The sequence below is a fragment of the Halichoerus grypus genome, chromosome 11 (genome assembly GCF_964656455.1).
Source record: "Halichoerus grypus chromosome 11, mHalGry1.hap1.1, whole genome shotgun sequence".
Taxonomy (NCBI): Eukaryota; Metazoa; Chordata; class Mammalia; order Carnivora; family Phocidae; genus Halichoerus; species Halichoerus grypus.
The window spans coordinates 94586952-94604305 of record NC_135722.1 but is presented as its reverse complement, the minus strand read 5'-3'; the positions used below and the strand labels follow the sequence as shown (position 1 = coordinate 94604305).

General features: G+C 47.8%; 1 protein-coding gene across 2 annotated transcripts in view; it reads left to right on the top strand.

Moving 5' to 3' along the window:
• SORL1 (sortilin related receptor 1) overlaps positions 1–17354 on the top strand; it is a 152108-nt gene that overhangs the window by 92835 nt on the left and 41919 nt on the right. For both annotated transcript variants that reach the window (XM_036088009.2, XM_078058847.1), the window contains 5 exons: positions 2683–2856; positions 4350–4463; positions 8069–8191; positions 10681–10800; positions 16237–16362. In XM_036088009.2, the coding sequence (XP_035943902.1) occupies positions 2683–2856; positions 4350–4463; positions 8069–8191; positions 10681–10800; positions 16237–16362 (657 nt within the window). The remainder of the gene's footprint in view (positions 1–2682; positions 2857–4349; positions 4464–8068; positions 8192–10680; positions 10801–16236; positions 16363–17354) is intronic.

Genomic DNA, 17354 nt, shown 5'->3' with positions numbered 1-17354 from the left:
ATCACCTACATATATTAAGGGATTACACACTGATGTGCTTTGTGGGCTTGAATAACCTCCGTTAATCTTCCCAAAACCCATGTGTTAATATTTCCATTTTCTAGATGAGGACATGAAAGTCAGGTTCATGTTTCTACATCACATATTTAGTAAGTGGTAAGAATTTGAACCATGGCCTAATGGACTTTTGAGCTTGACTTTGATAAAACCATTAAGCTCTGCTCCCTTTATCATATGTTGTTGGAATAGTGGTGCCCTGGTATATGACAACAATATAGAAGTACTAGATTTTGATTGATTCTTGTTTGTGATAAAAATTTTGTTCACTTGGAACATTTGTCCATTTGGGTTATTTGGTTATAAACAGATGCCTTTCTTAATCTTTATGTCTGGTGGATTTTTATGTAGTGTCACTGGGATCTGTTCTTCATAAAGAGTGCTTTTTCTTTAAAGAGCTTACTTTGCAAGGTTGTTGATATATCAAGTTGGTGTTGCAATGGACGAAAATATTTTGGAGCTCTGGGAATTGTCCTTCAGAGTCTGCAGTAAGCCAGGGCTTTTAAATACCTACAGTGAGGGCAAATACTTACTCGATGGGGTGGATTTGATTTTGATAATTGTCAAGCGTAGAGATAATTAAGGAAGGTAATAGCATTTCTGGCTCCTAGACAAGTTCTGGAGGAGTTTTCCAAAGAGGAAATCTGAATGTGTTCTGAATCTGCCCCATGAAGACATCATGCAGCTGTTTTATCTTCAAAGGGGACGTCTTTGGAGGTGATGACTGTCACTTGTCCACTCGTCACATCTACCTGCCTTGCCCACACGAGACTGCAGCATCCTATAGAAAGAGTCTGTGGCCGTGTTCTGGTGGAATTCTGCTGAATACTCCTTCCATGCTCGCCCAGGTTCTCTGTGGCTTTGTAGCACCCCATAAGCTCCTGCCGTGCCTACCTCCTGGGGTCCGTGACTCGGTCTGCTTGGTTTGGGGTTTGGCCCTGGAGACAGCCTCTCAGACTGTATACATCTCTGTCTAGACCAGCCTCCTGAAATACCGCACCCCATTTTGGGTTCCGTACTTGTGGCTCTTGGTTTTTTGAGCAGGAGCATTTGCTCCCCATGTGAACACGTTAGTCGTGGTATTTTACAGACCTAGCTCCACGTGAAATTATCATCCTGTCCCTGAGTATTTTTCGGAGATTCTGTTATTGTTCAATTTCTTGGAACATTAAATGATATGTTGTCCTTTGAATACAGAGAACACGTTCCAGATCCCTTTGGAGTTGTTTTCCATTAGCGGCAGCTCTGTGTTCCTCCCTGTAGCCTAGGGCGTGTAACTTCTGAAAAAGGAACAGCCTCTGCCCATGGAACAGGTCAGAGTGAATTGATTTCTGGCATTTCTGCTCTCGTCAGCAGGTTATTCTGCTATGGTAACTCTACCTTTAGAGCGGATTGAATTATTTGTAGAACGTTTCATCGTATGGATTCTCCTCTGTGGGTGTGTGTACTTCATCTGTTTGGTAATGCTTCGTACTCTCTGGTCTTTAGCATCGGAACAACACTGTTGTTGTATCGTTACAATTTTTCTTTTTATTTTTTTAAAGATTTTATTTATTTATTTTAAAGAGAGAGAGAGCGCGTGTGAGTGTGCACATGTGCGAGCTCGAAGAGGGGCAGAGGGAGAGATAGAATCCCAAGCAGACTCTGTGCTGAGCACGGAGCCCGACGCGGGGCTCGATCTCACCACCCTGAGGTCACCACCTGGGCCAAAATCAAGAGTCGGACACTTAACCAATGAGCCACCCAGGCGCCCCTGCAATTTTTATTTTATGTGTATGCCAGTTAGACACTGATGAAGTGCCAACATTCCAAAGCTACTGAGTGTATCATGACCCATATCAATACTGATTGTCATTAATGAACCCTGTTTTCCCACCTGCAGCTCAGTGTAGGCATGACATAGCTAAAATCTTGGCTGGATGGAGACAGATTGCTTGGATGTGATTCAGGGGGAGGGGGCGGGGGAGGGGGCGGGGGAGGGGGCGTTTTCTCTGTTCGTGAGATGGCACAGCTGAAGAAGCATCATCAGTTGAGTTTTATCAAAGCATTTATGTTTATTTTCCCCAATTTTGATGATGAATAGTCACAGCCAAAAGAACAAGTATACATTTCATAATTTATGTGGCTTTTATATTGCTCGATAGTTGTATGTGTTTCCAGTTGTTACAAAATGATTTATGTGTCCTCTTCCCTCCTTCCCGGAAAGATGTGGGGGATAGGAAAATACCTTTTCCATCACCGTTCATCCACAAAGGTTCTCTCTCCAGACTGTAGTGAAGGATTTTACGGACTTTTACCTGGCACTCTCTTTGGAAAGCCGAACCAGAGACAAGATTGGCAGTAGGGACAGGTCCACATTTACTAGTCCTTGTGTGGGTTCACTGCATGACACATGGTACTGAGGCTAATGAGGGCCCTGTGCTTGGGTCTTCGTTCAGCTCGGTAGCTGCACTCGGGCACGGAGGAGTTGAGAAGCAGAGACGTGGATGTTTGTCCGGGGCCCCATCATGGCTTTGCGCCATCGGGTCTGTAAAATGAGGGGGTTGTCTTGGATTTTAGCCCCCCGTTCGGGGTCTCCCTGGCACCGATTAACCCGGCCGCGGCCGCCGTCTGTCTTCTCCCCAGGAAGCAATGCCTGCGTGTCCAGGCCATGCAGCCTGCTCTGCCTGCCCAGGGCCAACAACAGTAAAAGCTGCCGGTGTCCAGAGGGTGTGGCCAGCAGCGTCCTCCCGTCCGGGGACCTGATGTGTGAGTGCCCTCAGGGCTACCAGCGGGAGAACAACACCTGCGTCAGAGAAGGTGCGTCCCGCCGGCCTCCTTCCCTCTTCCCTCCCCTCTCCCAGCGCTCTCTATTCCCCGTGTTTGCGTGATCGAAAATGCCCTCGGTAAAAATGAAATCCACGAGATACTTAGAGACATCCTGGTCTGGGTTCTAAGGCCTGGGCTCCTCAGTCCTCATCGGGAGCAGCCCTGCGCGGCTTATTTAAACATGATAGCTGTGGTTTTGGTTTCATGTCAGATGACCCAGGCCTTCCTCGACGTCCCCTTTTTGTCTCCTCCTCCGTCTTCCTCTCCTCACACGTCCCTTCTCCTGCTTCTTGTAAGTTGGGACCACACCTGACTTGGAGAAAGGACTGGTGGGACTCCACGAGCTCACCGAGGTTCACCCAGCAGTTCCCCCCTCCCCCCTCCGCCCCTGCCAGCCCGAAAACCTCCAGAACTTCAGAACAATGTTGCAGACGTTGAGGCTTCCCTTCATGCTGTGACCAAGTGGCCCGAGCGGCCACACCCACCCGTCCTTTGAATACATAGATTCTAATTTTTTTCCTCTAAAAACCTGTCTTAATCTTTCTTTCCTGTCTGATTTGTGTTCTTATTCTCCGCCTCACGTTACTGTCAGTGAGGTGAACCTCTGGAAAGGGGGGGCCCTTCCAGGAAGCGCCCAAATCCCTGCTTTTTTTTTTTTTTTCTCGAGGTTATATTGGCTTTGGAATCACAACCTCCCTCCTCACAGAAGCCTCTTAGTCCTGGGCGGGGGGGCACACAAAGGAGCCCTGTGGTCCCTTTTCCATAAGAAATACACATGGAGAAAGGATGACCCTTCCCTTCTTAGACGCAGGACATTCTCTTTCAGGCTCCAGACATCATCTTAAAGCTATTTAGAAAGAAACAGAGTTAACACTTAAGTTAGAGAAAGGCTTTTTAATATTTTCCTTTAGAATGCCTTTGGAGACCCAAACACGAGTCCAGCCTTCATGTGTTCTTGTCTGGGTTTACTAAACAATGTTTTTTTTTTTTTTTTTTTTTTCTGTGCGTCAGAGTATTATGTATCCTTTGTCATCTACTTGGCTGAAAAATGGAAGATATATGGATATATATAATTGTATATACAAAATACATATAGCTGCAAATATGTGGGACACGTATGTTTTCGTACTGTGTAGACAGAGCCCCGTAAGCAGTTCCTCGTATAACTGGTGTTTTATAATGTCGATGTTTGGTATCTCCCCATTGGACCCGACTGGCACCATTGCTGTCCTTTTTCACCATTATAACCACCCCTGACACCTATCCAGCTGGCCTCTTGTCCTTAAATTGTAACTAAGAGGACAGGAAGAGGCCTCTATTGTATGCTCCCGCGTGCAGGTGAGCTTGGCACCCCTGTTCCTCTTTACCGCGTAAGGCGTGCTGTTTGAGGAAGAGAAATGGAAACTCAGTGAAAAGCGAGAGTCTTGCGGTCCAGCCATAAGAGTAATATGTGTCTCGTTTCCTGTGCCCGGCCCGCCGTCCAGAGAACACCTGTCTCCGTAACCAGTATCGGTGCAGCAACGGGAACTGTATCAATAGCATCTGGTGGTGCGATTTTGACAACGACTGCGGTGACATGAGCGACGAGAGAAACTGCCGTGAGTCTTCCCGGTTCGGCCGGGCTTTCGGGAGGGGGCGCACGGACCGTCCTTGGAAGGCTGGCCAGCCAGCTCCGCCCGGGCGGGGGGCCTGAAGCCTGGGGTGCCGGCCGGTGGCCCCTCGTGATCGGTGATGCTCATGGGAGCTGATGGGGCTTGGAGAACAGAGAAGACACTTAGATATAGGTTGTTATTGAGAACCCCAGCCCCGACTGGGAAGGGAACTACTTGTTACAAAGGGTTTACCAGTAAGCATCGCCTGGCTGAAACTGAGCTGAGTCGGGCAGTCTGGGCTCTCATTGTGGCTTTACCACCGTGATAAAGCTGGTGACCAGGTGACGTCCCTTGATCTGTAAATTCAGCCTTTTCAGAGATGGGAAACAGGTTTCATTTTGTATGCCGTCCCATCAGCGGATATTGGCTGCCTGCCAGGCTCCAGAGAGATGGTTCCAACTGCTTGATGATGCCTTGTTTGGCTTGAAATGTGGGGGCGTTGATCTGTGCACATGGAAGCGTCATCTTTGGACTGTGTGCTTTCTAAGGGTCACTACTAAAGCATGGTTCTGTTCAGCAGGGTTTAAAGACAAATAACTACTTAAAATGAGTAATTTATTTACTGCAAAGTTTTAATTTTTGATAGCTTCGACATTATCTTCTAAGGAGGTGCTTTGCTCTCTGACAGTGAGTAATATGTTCATACATTCACTCGGCAAGTATTTGTTGAGGACTCCTTGTTCTAGGCTCTGTGCTCGGCCTGGGGATACCAGGTGATCAGGTGGACATGGAGTTTACTCCGTAGGGGAGTCTGAAGCGTAGAGGGGCAGTTGCGGTAGATCCAGTGAGTGCTATAATGGGGAAGCTCATACGCATACAGGAAGAGCACACAAATCAAACTTGGGGAGGTATTTATGGAGAGCCCTGAAGGGTGGGTAGAGGTGAAGCAAGCAGAGGTGGAGGGAACATAGTTGTCGGCAGGAGAACAGGTATGAAAGCCCAGAGGTCAGAGTGTGTGTGGCATGGTTAGGAGGCTGGTGTGGCTCATCAATAATATGAATATGGAAGCCATGGGGCAAGGGGAAGACGGGCTAGTGAGGGTGCCCGGAGCAGCAAGTGCCTTTGGACTTTACTCAGAAGAGCCGTTGAGAACCACTAAAATAATATGATCAGATTCTTGTCTTTGGAAAAGTAAGCAGTGGGCAGAAGGCACTGGATGGGAGGAAGACCGGAAGCAGGGAAGCCAGAAACCAGTGTGAAGGCTTCTCTTGCAAATATTTTCCCACTGGGGATCCAGGAGCTCATTTACCATTTTGTGCTCTGAGAACAGGGTAGGGGGTGACTCCTGGCTCTGGGCTGGCCATATGTAGCCAGCCATGTGTGGAGTCCGCGCCAGGTTCCCACGTCTCTCCAGCCAGAAAGCAACCTTAGAAGCAGTCAACTCCCTGAACTCGTCCGGGCCCAGCAAAACCATGTGCTGCCCTTGCTGGTGCTTAGGAGGTTATTTAACAAACCTTTTCTTAATCATTTTTCCCTGGTTTCAGTGGATGCCATTCACAGGCAGGGAGAAGAGCTTACTGAATGGCAGATTTGGAGAAGTGTTAGGCTGTCTGTGTGTTTTTTCTTCTCTGCAAAAAGGACACCAATAAAAGCCTTCTCTACCTACCAGAGTCTCAGGAAGGGGTGATATTTGTGGGGGAAGAGCCAGAGCTCCTTAAAAACAATAAATATTAACAACACTGGAACCGAGCCTGGAAAGGACTTTATTACATAATGGGGTGGGCGAGGAGACGCTTCTTAGAATTAGCACATTGCACGAAGATTGCCCAGACATGATTAGGCTTTAGTGGAAGCAGAGAGGTTTAAACTAGATGACCTTGTGTCTGATAGATGGGGATTCCACCCAGGGGCTTTGGGTTCCACTAGATGACAAGGGGGGATCTTGTATTGGTGCAGTGTTCTGAGAGAGGGAGCTCCGTCCATCTTCAGGAGGGGCGCCCTCTCCCCCTCTCCCCCAGTGCCAGAGCTCAGTGCTGGTCGCACAGGCTTCCACGCAGAGTTTACGCTGCTCCTCTGGGTCAAGTGTGCAGCCGGCTCTGCCCTCCTCCTGGTTTGGTGTCAGCGTCAGCTGGGATTGACATTCCCCGGGACTTGCTCGCTGCTCTGCTCTTTCTCCATTCATTCCACTTGGCAGAGGGGAGGCACTGAGGAGGGGTACAGGGGTTAAAATATGGAGCCTGGGAACCAGGAGAGTGGTGCTTGATCGCACCTGCAGGAGTGGCTCCCTTATCCAGGAGGAGGAGAGTCGTGCTTATCCTGATGGTGGAGGCGCGCCGTCCATGGGCAGGGCTGCAGGGAAGGGACAGGCTGCGACTGGGTGGGGCTGCTGTCTGGGAAGTGAAAGGCAGCCGCCTGGGGAGCAGAGTGGGAGTGGTGACCGGGGAGCCGGGGAGAGATGTTGTCAGCACATCTCCCTCCCGCGCACAGACTCCTGCGCTGGGTAGTTGTCAGGCGCTCCGGGTTTTGACGTGAATCCCCTGCAGCCTTGTCATTTTTGTATTCATCCTCTGCCTCCCACCATGAGCTCAATTACAGAGAAGAAATGGAGCCTCAAATAAGAGCCGCTGGGATGTCTCACTGTATAGCATTGCCCTTGGCTTTTCATTTCCCGGCACCCCGCCCCCCCCCAGGATTCTGTTCTGTCACATCGTGCCTTCTGTGTCAGCCCCTCCTGAGCACAGCCTTCCTTCCCAAAGCCTTGCCTGGAGGGTCTTTTGCTGGGTTCTAGGGATTGTGCTTACCCCCAGATACTTTCTGCTTAGAAGAGGGAGAAGGGTCTACGTCTATACCCATTCTGGTGCAGGAGGGCAGAGGAAGGACAAGGAAGACGCATGACATTTGTTTGGAGCCTAGTCTGTTTTGCAGCCTTATGTAATGGGCTCTGGTCCCAAACCGGTTTGCTCATTTACATTCATAAACTGCCCCGGGGTAGGTGTTCTATTATCTCCATTTTACAGTAGAGAAAACAGAGGCACGGATCAGTTAGGTTACATGAATTATAGAATTGAGATGCATATCTAGTCTTTCTGTCATCACAGCGCTTGGCCACATGACCTTATCCTCCTCCTGCTGTGTCCCAAACGGGCTCAAGGAGGTTAAAGTTAATTAATTGCTCGAGGCAGAGGCAGAGCCAGGATCTGAAACCCAGTCCCGCCTGACGCCAGGGCCCAGATTCTTGCCCAACACTCCCCGTGTCATCAATACGGGGAGGTGCCAGCTTCTCGCGTGGAATTGGGCTTCCTCATGGTCGTTGTCTAGATGAAGGTATCTCTGCTGCTGACTTAGGGGTCGTAGGAGGTGATCCGGCCCATCAGTCTCTCTCCCAGCTGGAGGGCAGTTTCTCACCCTCCCAGCCCGGTGCCCATCTGGAAACTTCCATGGAAAGATAGGCTCTTCTTTTCCTTGGCTGTAAATTTTTTTTTGTATTTTTGGTCTGTTGCTGCAATTCAAATCTGCTTTCTTCTCTGTTTTAGTTCGTTTTCCATGGGGATGTGTGTATTGGGTGGGGGGATAAATTGTTCCTCATGAGTATGTCGTCTCTTCCCTTTTAGCTACTACCGTTTGTGATCTGGACACCCAGTTCCGCTGCCAGGAGTCTGGGACCTGCATCCCACTGTCCTACAAATGTGACCTTGAGGATGATTGTGGAGACAACAGCGATGAAAGTCACTGCGGTAAGGGGACATGATGTCCAGGGACCCCACTCCTGAGCAAGGCAGCACCCTTGCTCCCTGGGCTTCCGTGAGTTGCAGATGGAGGATTTCCGAAAGCATCTCGGGGTTTTCTTTCTTTCTTTCTTTTTTTCCGGAGAGAGAGAATGCACATGTGTGTGCAGGTGGTGGGGGGAGGGGAGACATGGGAGAGGAGGAGGGGCCGAGGGAGAGAGAGACAGCACTCGAGAATCCTAAGTAGGCTCCTCGCTGAGCACGGAGGCCAAAGTGGGGCTCCATCCCAGGGCCCCGAGATCATGACCTGAGCTGAAACCAAGAGTTGGACGCTTAACCGACTGAGCCACCCAGATGCCCCCATCAGGGTTTCGGAGACCCAGCTCTATGACCACCTCCGTCCCCTTGGTAGGAATGATTCATTCGAAAGATCATGGACCCTGCTTTACCGTGCAGAGATGCTGTAAGCATGAATGTGATAGTAAGGAAGATTTCTAACTGATTCTAGGTGGTTATTAACAGCTCTATATGACATAGACTTGGGCCACATGTCTGGGTGGCTATGAGATTAGCCTCCTGAAGACACAGATCTATACCTTTATGAATGTGTTTTTTGTTTTTTTTTTTTTAAACCAATCTAATTCAGTAAACTCCGCTGGAAGCCAGCAGATAGCACAAACGTTGTTCGAACATCTGTTTTCTGAATGGAAATTTTTACATTTAGAAAAACAGTATGATGGAATTGCCAGGAGTGATAGGGGTTCTCTAGTTCAGTCCTCTTAATTTCCAGTTAAATGGCTGAGGGGACTTACTCAAGGTGACACTATTAATTTGTGTCAGGATGGGGACCCGGAGCCCATGGTTCCCAGCCTCGCCACTGCGCAGCCCAGCCCTGCCTGCTGCGGGACCAGCATTGCTGACCGTCCAAGGAGGAAACGTCGTGCGGTGCACATAGTGCACCAGACTGGAGGGGTTCTGACTGGGAAGGGGAAGTGAGAACAGAGGCCAGATGTGGACCCAGACAGCGTGATGAGTTGGTGGCTCTCCCTGCCCACCCATGGGTCAGGTTCAGTCTAGCTGCGCATGTGTTTATGGATGGGGCCTGCTTTTTCACCAGCAGGTCGTTTGACCCCAGGGACTGAAACGAGGGGGGCAGGGGAAATGCCCCTTGGCTGGCTCTCAGAGGAATTTTATGTGTACGGGGGTCCCATCATTTTCCCTCATCTTTGTAAAAATAGAAAGTTCCGGAAAGCAGTCTTTGGGATTCAGGGCTGTTTTCCCTGCATTCTTCCCACCTCCTCCTTAGTACCTGCACAGGGTTGAAGGGCACAGCTCAGTAGGAAGGAGACTGCAGTGATACCATCTCTCTCACGTACTGGGCTCGCATCAGATTCTCTGTTCACAGCCTGTTCATGCTAATGTCTCTGGAATCCATCCCAGGGTTTCGGTCCCTGATATCCTCAGAGACAGGTCCTCTTCATAAGTCTCCAGACTGTTTCTTCACAAATATCTGAATCCCCAACTTCACCATCAACTTGTCTCCTGGATGACACAACTCAGGCAGCCACCCTGGCCCCAGGCTTGGCTACCCCTGTTTCCATAGGATCTTTGAAATGCCATTTGGATGACATTTCCAGGGTCTGTAAAAGATGTCACCAGTGTAGCCTGCTTGCAAGTCTTGGTCAGGCTGCAGGGGTTCATTTACTTCAGGAACCCACCTTTCTAGAGGCAGCCCAGCAGCCAGCAGCCCTGGAGCTCTGCCCACAGAAGGTCCCCAGTTTCATCTATGTTGGGAGCTCGGCACTGATCTCACTTTCCCCAATCTGAGCATCTCGTACTGATCAGCTCACTCGGAGTTCTCATTACTCCTTTTCTGGAACCACAGGCGCTGTCTCTAGAAGGCTTCTGTTTCTTGGGAATTCTCGAGGATTCTACTCTCTGGGCAACTGGAGCATTGCCTCCTAAACTGCCCATCGTAGCAAGCTAAGACAATATTTGTGAAGTGCACTGAGATACATGGGTAATGCTGTTCTTGGCCTGGAGGCAACCAGTGGCAAGGATGTGAGGGTGTCGGGAGCGCCTGGGTGGCTCAGTTGGTTAAGCGTCTGACTCTTGATTTTGGCTCAGGTCCTGATCTCGGGGTCCTGGGATCAAGCCCTGCATCAGGCTGCACGTTCAGCGAGGAGTCTGCTTGAGATTTTCCCTCTCCCTCTCCCTCCACCCAGCCCCCCCCGCCCACTTGCCTCTCTCAAATAAATAAATAAATAAATAAAATCTTTAAAAGCAGAATGTGAGGGTGTCAGCACACCTGGAGTCCATCCTCGATGAGCTGGCATCCCTGGTTAAAGTCCACTCTGTCTCCGGATGATCAGTGATGATAATGTGGATAATGCACGCATCTCTAGCCCGTAGGAGCGCCGACGCCTGAGCTCGATTTGAGACGGATTTCCGAGTCAGCCTTTGTCCTCACAGCTCTGTGTTTGTGATCTCACCTGCAGAAATGCACCAGTGCCGGAGTGACGAATACAGCTGCAGCTCTGGCATGTGCATCCGCTCCTCCTGGGTGTGCGATGGGGACAATGACTGCAGGGACTGGTCTGATGAAGCCAACTGTACTGGTCAGTATCCCTGCTCTCCCTTGGCAGTACGTGGGTGCGTGTGTGCTGCTTCGCCCTGCAGCCCTACGTGATCGTCGACTCTGGGCGCTAGGAAATGGACCTTAGCCGTCAGCTGGACTGTGATGAGCTTGTGCTGAAAGATAAACCGACGTCCTGCTTTCTTCACTGAGAAGGTCTTGCTGTGAAAAAAGCGTTAACTGAACTAAACAAGTGTCCCCGAGTGATATGGTCGGGTCACATTCTGGCTTGAGCTTATTTCTTCAGGATCCAGTAATACACGGTTTATAGACTGGCCCCTGGTCTGGGGACCACACGTTGAGTAGCACTGAACTAGCTTATGATTTTGAATGGAGCATCCGAGAGTTCCCCAAACATTGCAAACCTAAACTCTGCTTGCACCCGTTTTGGGTAAGATTTCATGAAAAATAAAGTTGGGAACAGCATAATAATATGAGAGGAAGGCTAGGTGGTGTGAGGTGGAGGTCATGTTCTAATTATTCTCATGCATGTTCATTACACTACTTTTTATGAATGAATAAATGAATGAGTGAATGAGACCCATTTTACAGTATGGTGGAATAGAGAGAGCAAGGAATTGGGGAAACCGTGGAGGAATAAAATCCGATCCCAGTACCTGATGAGTACATTTTCTCTGCAACCTCTAGAAATGATCACTCAGTTCTCTCTTAAATCCCTCTAGTGATGGGGCTAAGGTTATTTCATGTTTCATATTTCATATTCCATTTTGTGGTGAGGGCAGATCTGCTTCTAGGCTTTGTTTTCCCATTCACTGTTACTGCATTAACTTCTCATTCACGTGGCGTGGATCATTACTCTTGTGGCAGACCTCCCAAGTCCCCTGTCTTAATCTCCCTCGCCCCCGCATACCCCACCAGTTCCTACACTGCCCAGCACCCGGGAGCTCAAAGCATGCCTACTAATTTGCAAAAGCAAACAAAAAGACGGCTGTTGTTATGCTATAGTTTAGATCTGGTTCCTGAAGGGCAGGAATGACCTTTGACTCCTTTGCATTCTCCCAGTGCCCAGCACCTGGCAAGAACCTCTGCCCATTGGGCAATTTACATAAGTGCTTCTCTGCATTCATTTTCATTTGGAGATGGCCTTCTATAGCCTTCAGGAGTAAATGGATCTCCTCAAATGCAGTATCATCACACAGGATGATCTGTGATGTTACCAAATTCTGTCCCCTTATGAACTTACCCTAAACTTGCTCCTTGTCCTTTCTGGTGCAATCTCCATGTCTGCACCTCTGCTTCTGGAAGGACTGCGGGAAGAGGCTTCTGTCCAAATACAAGCAAGGCCTGCAGAAGGAGGAAAAGCCAGGGTCCATGAAGGGACTGCTGTCCTGCCGTCAGCCCAGGAACCACACGGAGTGCTGTTTGGAAGCGGTGGGCTCGGGTGGATAATTGGTTAATAAATTAGAGGGGTACACTTGGGAATCTCAGTTTGTAAATTGCAAAATGATTGAACATCTTGTTAGCACAACCACATTAGTCAGTTTTGTGTTTCAGCAGCATGTGCCACTCCTCCGGGATGAATTAACAGCTCATTTCTATGGGTGGGTTCGTCCGAGACTCCTGATTTTCTCCGATTTTTTTTGGCAGGGCTGTCTGGGGAAAATGTAAAGTGCTTGCACCTCACCTGCTCCCTTGTTCCAGTGACTATTCTTCCAAACCTATTAAAGATGATTCCCCTTCCCTGGTATCTCAAAATAGTTGGCGGTCAGCTGCGAGCTCATTAGAATGTGTGGCGCGTCCCTTCATTTCCTGACCTAATAAACTAAATCATCCGCAAAGCTAGAGAAAATCGGTCGGGGTCCACGGATTTCCTGTTGGCCTCAGCTCGTGTGCATGGTCTTTGCTCTTGTCCTCCCTGCTTTTTGTTTTCCATGGGACTGAGTTTTCTTTATTCCCTCTCCCCACCTCCCTGCATCGATTTTGAGCTTAAACATCTAATTTCTGTTCTTTCAGCGGTTAATGGTCTTCATGTAGTAACTTTCCCCTCTCCGAGACCTGCAGGGACTTCCAAACAGACTCCGTAAATATTTGGTATTTTAGTTGTACATTTTAAGAATCCTAATATTCATCATTGTTATTATATTTTAGTGACCATTTACCTTTGCTTCTTGTACCTGATGTCTCCTTTCCCCGTGTACATCTTTCTCTGTTTCTTGCAACAGGAGTCTGCAAATAGTAAGCTCTTTCAAGATTTTGTTTCTATAAACGTATCTTTATTTCACTCTCAATCCTGAATTCAGATGGATCTGGGTTTCTCGGTTGGTAGTAATTTTCCGTTAAGTGTTTTGATGGGATTATTCTATTTCCTTCTGGCCTCTTCTGTGTTGATTTAAATTCTCCTGGCAGGTGATCTGTTCAAACAACAATCAGATGTTCTTTTCTCTCCAGGTATCTGTAGGTTTTTGTTTGTTTGTTTGTTCTTGTTATGTGGTTTCACCTCCTTAAGTGAAATTATTTTTATTCATCCTGCTCCTGAGTCTTGTTTTCCTTCTAGCGGCTAAAGATTTGTTTTTCACCAGTTCTGGGGAATTACAGCCGTGATCTTTTCAACTCTGTTTGCTGCTTTCTCTGGTCTCGTCTTTAGCGGTTACTTTCAGCCATCTGTCGGGCTGTGTCCTTCTGTTGTTCATGCTTCCTGTTTTTGTATTTGTGCTCTCCTTCTGACTCTGTGCTAGAATCTGAGTTACTTCCTCAGTCTTCTCTTCCAGTTCAACAATTCTCTTTTCAGCTGAATCTGACTGGCTGTTTCACACATCCCCTGAGCTATATTTATTTCCACGACTATATTTTTTATATCTAGAATTTCTATCTGATTCTTTTTCAAAGTCTGCCTTTTATTTTTCAGGGCCCTTTCTTTATGCTTTATGTTATTATTTCTGTGTCATTCATCATACAAGTTGAATTGATAGTCACATTTTTTTCTCCCCTCATTCGCCTCCTCATAGTCCAGCGCTTTGTAATGAATCTGGAAGTGCTTTCTTACCATATAAATTCATCCATCTCTTCTGCCCCTCCTGTATTTGGTTAATGCTTCTGATCAAGTGTTCCAGAGCGGAAGGAAGTCAAGGAAGATCTGTCCAAGTCCGAGAGTAAGGTGTAGGGTGATGGCCTCTATTAGAAATCCTGATCCTCTAATTTCATGGTCATGTACCCCATTAGCCCATCCTTTCTCACAGTTACAATGATTCCTGCCGTGCAAAGGATTCTTATTTTTCTCCCCCCATTCTTTAGTCTGTATTAAAGTCAATCTGTTCCATCCTTATAATTAAAAGAAAAAGGTAATAATTAAACATGTATTAATTACCAGACACTCCATGTCAGAGACCTAATAAGTTACTCAGAAGATGGGAAAATTCAGAAAAAGAGAATGTGTTAAGAATTCCATTCATACCTGGCCACTTAAATGAAATTATACAAACTGATTAGTCTTTCTGAGCTCAGCTTCTGTGATAGATTTTGGAGATCTCAGGCATGCCTCCCAGAATGGTCATTTGGAAACTCCATTAGCACTCCGAAATTGTTTTCAATTAAAAATGAGATGCATAAGCTGAATAATAACAAGTAGATCAGTATGGCAGTGAGCTTAGGCAGCAGTATATTTTATGAAAATGAGCAAGGCTTTGCTGAGGAATATTTTCAAGGGCTGTCAGACTTGTAAAACCACCAGATCAAAAGTCTTCCAGGCAATGGCTTACTTGGGCAAAAGCTCACGTAACATGCAACGTATACGTACTCCTCTTATCAGGGATATAAGTATATCTTTAAAAGACGTTTACTGGATTCTGAGTGCCAAAGGTTGTAAAATGTTAAAACTTCCTATAGACCCATTTGCATACTACACATATAGCCTTGATCTTCAGAGAGATAAGAAGACAACAGGTCATGGACCACCACTTGTTTTAAAGTGGTTTGAAAAATCAGGTTCTTTGTATTTCAGACTGCTGCACAAAATAGCCTAAAATTCAGTAGAAATTCTAGAGGGCATTGGAAGCCCATTTTCCCAATCCTTGAGTAGCAATTGCCAACCATCTTGATTGAATAAATAACTATAGTACGCACTCAGTAACCCACTTTTGTTTGTTCTGCCTCATCTGTTGCAAAGACATCCTGTTCACATGGTTAAGCTAACAGAGAGCCCATCCATCTTGATTGTATTATTTTATATCAGAGGTAAACAAGGCCAGCCCTGGCTTTCATTCAGCAATGAAGAGACACAAACAGCTTTCTGTTTTAGCAGAGGAAGGGGAAATCTAATGGAGAGGTGGTTACTAGTGCCGGTTGGGTTTGAGGCAGTTACTCTGCGTTCGAACTAGTCTTTTTGAGATGTTTCTAAAGGACTTCCAGGTGGCCTCAGCCCATGTATGCAAACAAGGCTGTTGGTTTATAACAACAGCACTGTTTCACTTGTGTCTTTTTCTTTTAATGATTGTAGCGGCCACCATGTGTTGTGGGCTGGTAGATGTCAGTCGGGAGAGTTAGACAAGTTGAGGAGGTTCTGGGACCTTTCTGTGTGAGTTTGGATAAATCTTCCGTGCTCTCTGGATCTGAAGTTTTCCATATTTGCAATTGGGTTGTTTATTGAGAATTACGAAATCACAGCTTTTCAGAGCTTACAGGGGTCCTTGTATGTCAATATAGATGAGATTGATGCCCCCAGGTCTGGACCAGGTCTAGAGGCGGTCCCCGGAGCACACACCACCTCTCCTTGTCCCACAGAATCTGGATGAGTGAGTGGGTTCATGTAAGAAGATAAAGTAGCAAGACAGAGCAGAAACTGCACAGGCTTTGGACTTGGAGAGCGCTGGGGCTCTTACTTATCTTTGTGAACGTGGGCGAGTTTCTTAATCTCTCTAAGGCTGTTTTTTTTTTTAATTCTTTTTATTTATTTATTTTTAAAGACTTTATTAATTTGAGAGAGTGAGAGAGAGCACAAGAGCGGGGTGAGGGGCAGAGGGAGAAGCAGACTCCCCACCGAGCAGAGAGCCCCACTTGGGGCTGGATCCCAGGACCCTGAGATCATGACCTGAGCCCAAGGCAGACTCTTAACCGACTGAGCCACCCAGGCGCCCCTCTAAGGCTGCGTCTTATCTGTGAATGGGGAATAACCCTCACGTCATAGGTGGTTGCAAAAAGTGAATGATTTTTTTTTTAAACCTGTACATCTATGCTTGTGTAACTTCACAGACTCACAGAGTCAAGTGATTTGCTTGATCAGGAGGCTGCACCCCACCTTCAGGGCAACCCCAGGTGCCTCGCTCCTGGCCAGGGAGGAACTCCGGCACTCTGGTCCATACCTTATTACCCAGCACTGTCTCTCCTCGGTCAGCTCCTCGGCGGTTGGTGGGGGAGCAGAGGTGAGGGTGGCGTTGACACTTTCTCTCTTCTCTCTTGCTGACAGCCATCTATCACACCTGCGAGGCCTCCAACTTCCAATGCCGCAACGGACACTGTATCCCCCAGCGGTGGGCATGCGATGGTGACATGGACTGCCAAGACGGTTCTGACGAGGACCCAGTGAACTGCGGTAAATGCCCATGCTTTGGCCTCCACCTGGAGCGTCCCTAGTGTCTGGCGTTCAGGAACAGAGGCAACAAATGGGCCAGGGATTGGAGTACTGTTCTGCTGCGCCCGGGTGCCCACGCGGACAACCGAACACACCCTCCCAGCTTCTATATGGCACTGCTGTAGGATGTCGAGGGGTGTGTTGTGTTGTCCTCGTTGGCAGGCAAGCTGTCTTGCCTCACTGCTTTTCCATAACAGCTTCGAAGAGAGGAAACGGAAACCAGTTCACCCACCCAGAGTGCTAAGTACGGTCACCACATACAGAAATGACCAGTGTTCCGCCAGAAATTAGCCAACAGTTTCTGTATAAATCGCATGCTTTGTGACTAAGAGTACTCTGTTACCATCCTGTAGGAAAATGGCTCACCACCCCAAAGGTAGGACTTTTTCAGCGTAACTGATTTCACAAAGAACTCTGAGGTCGTCACTTACCTTCACAAAATAGCCGCCACACAAACGCAAATACATGAAATTCTGTTTTATGCCAAGTATCTTTTTTTTTTTTTTTAAAGATTTTATTTATTTGACAGAGAGAGACACAGCGAGAGAGGGAACACAAGCAGGGGGAGAGGGAGAGGGAGAAGCAGGCTTCCCGCGGAGCAGGGAGCCCGATGTGGGGCTCGATCCCAGGACCCTGGGATCATGACCTGAGCCGAAGGCAGACGCTTAACGACTGAGCCACCCAGGTGCCCCAATGCCAAATAACTTTAAGGTTCTCTGTCATTATCCTTTTTTTCTAATGTCGGCAGGAAAAAAATCCCCGTGTTTCTCCTTTGCTCTCAGTATTCTGCTCACACAGTACTTCCAACACTTCTTGGCCACCACATATGTGTTTTCCACATCAAGTAACTCTTCAGCACCAGCTGGGGGGGTGTCCTCCAGTTAACTTATTCCTTACTCTGTCTTCCTTGGAATGGTGTCAGATCTCACGGGTGAGGGGTGCGGTCCCCAGCA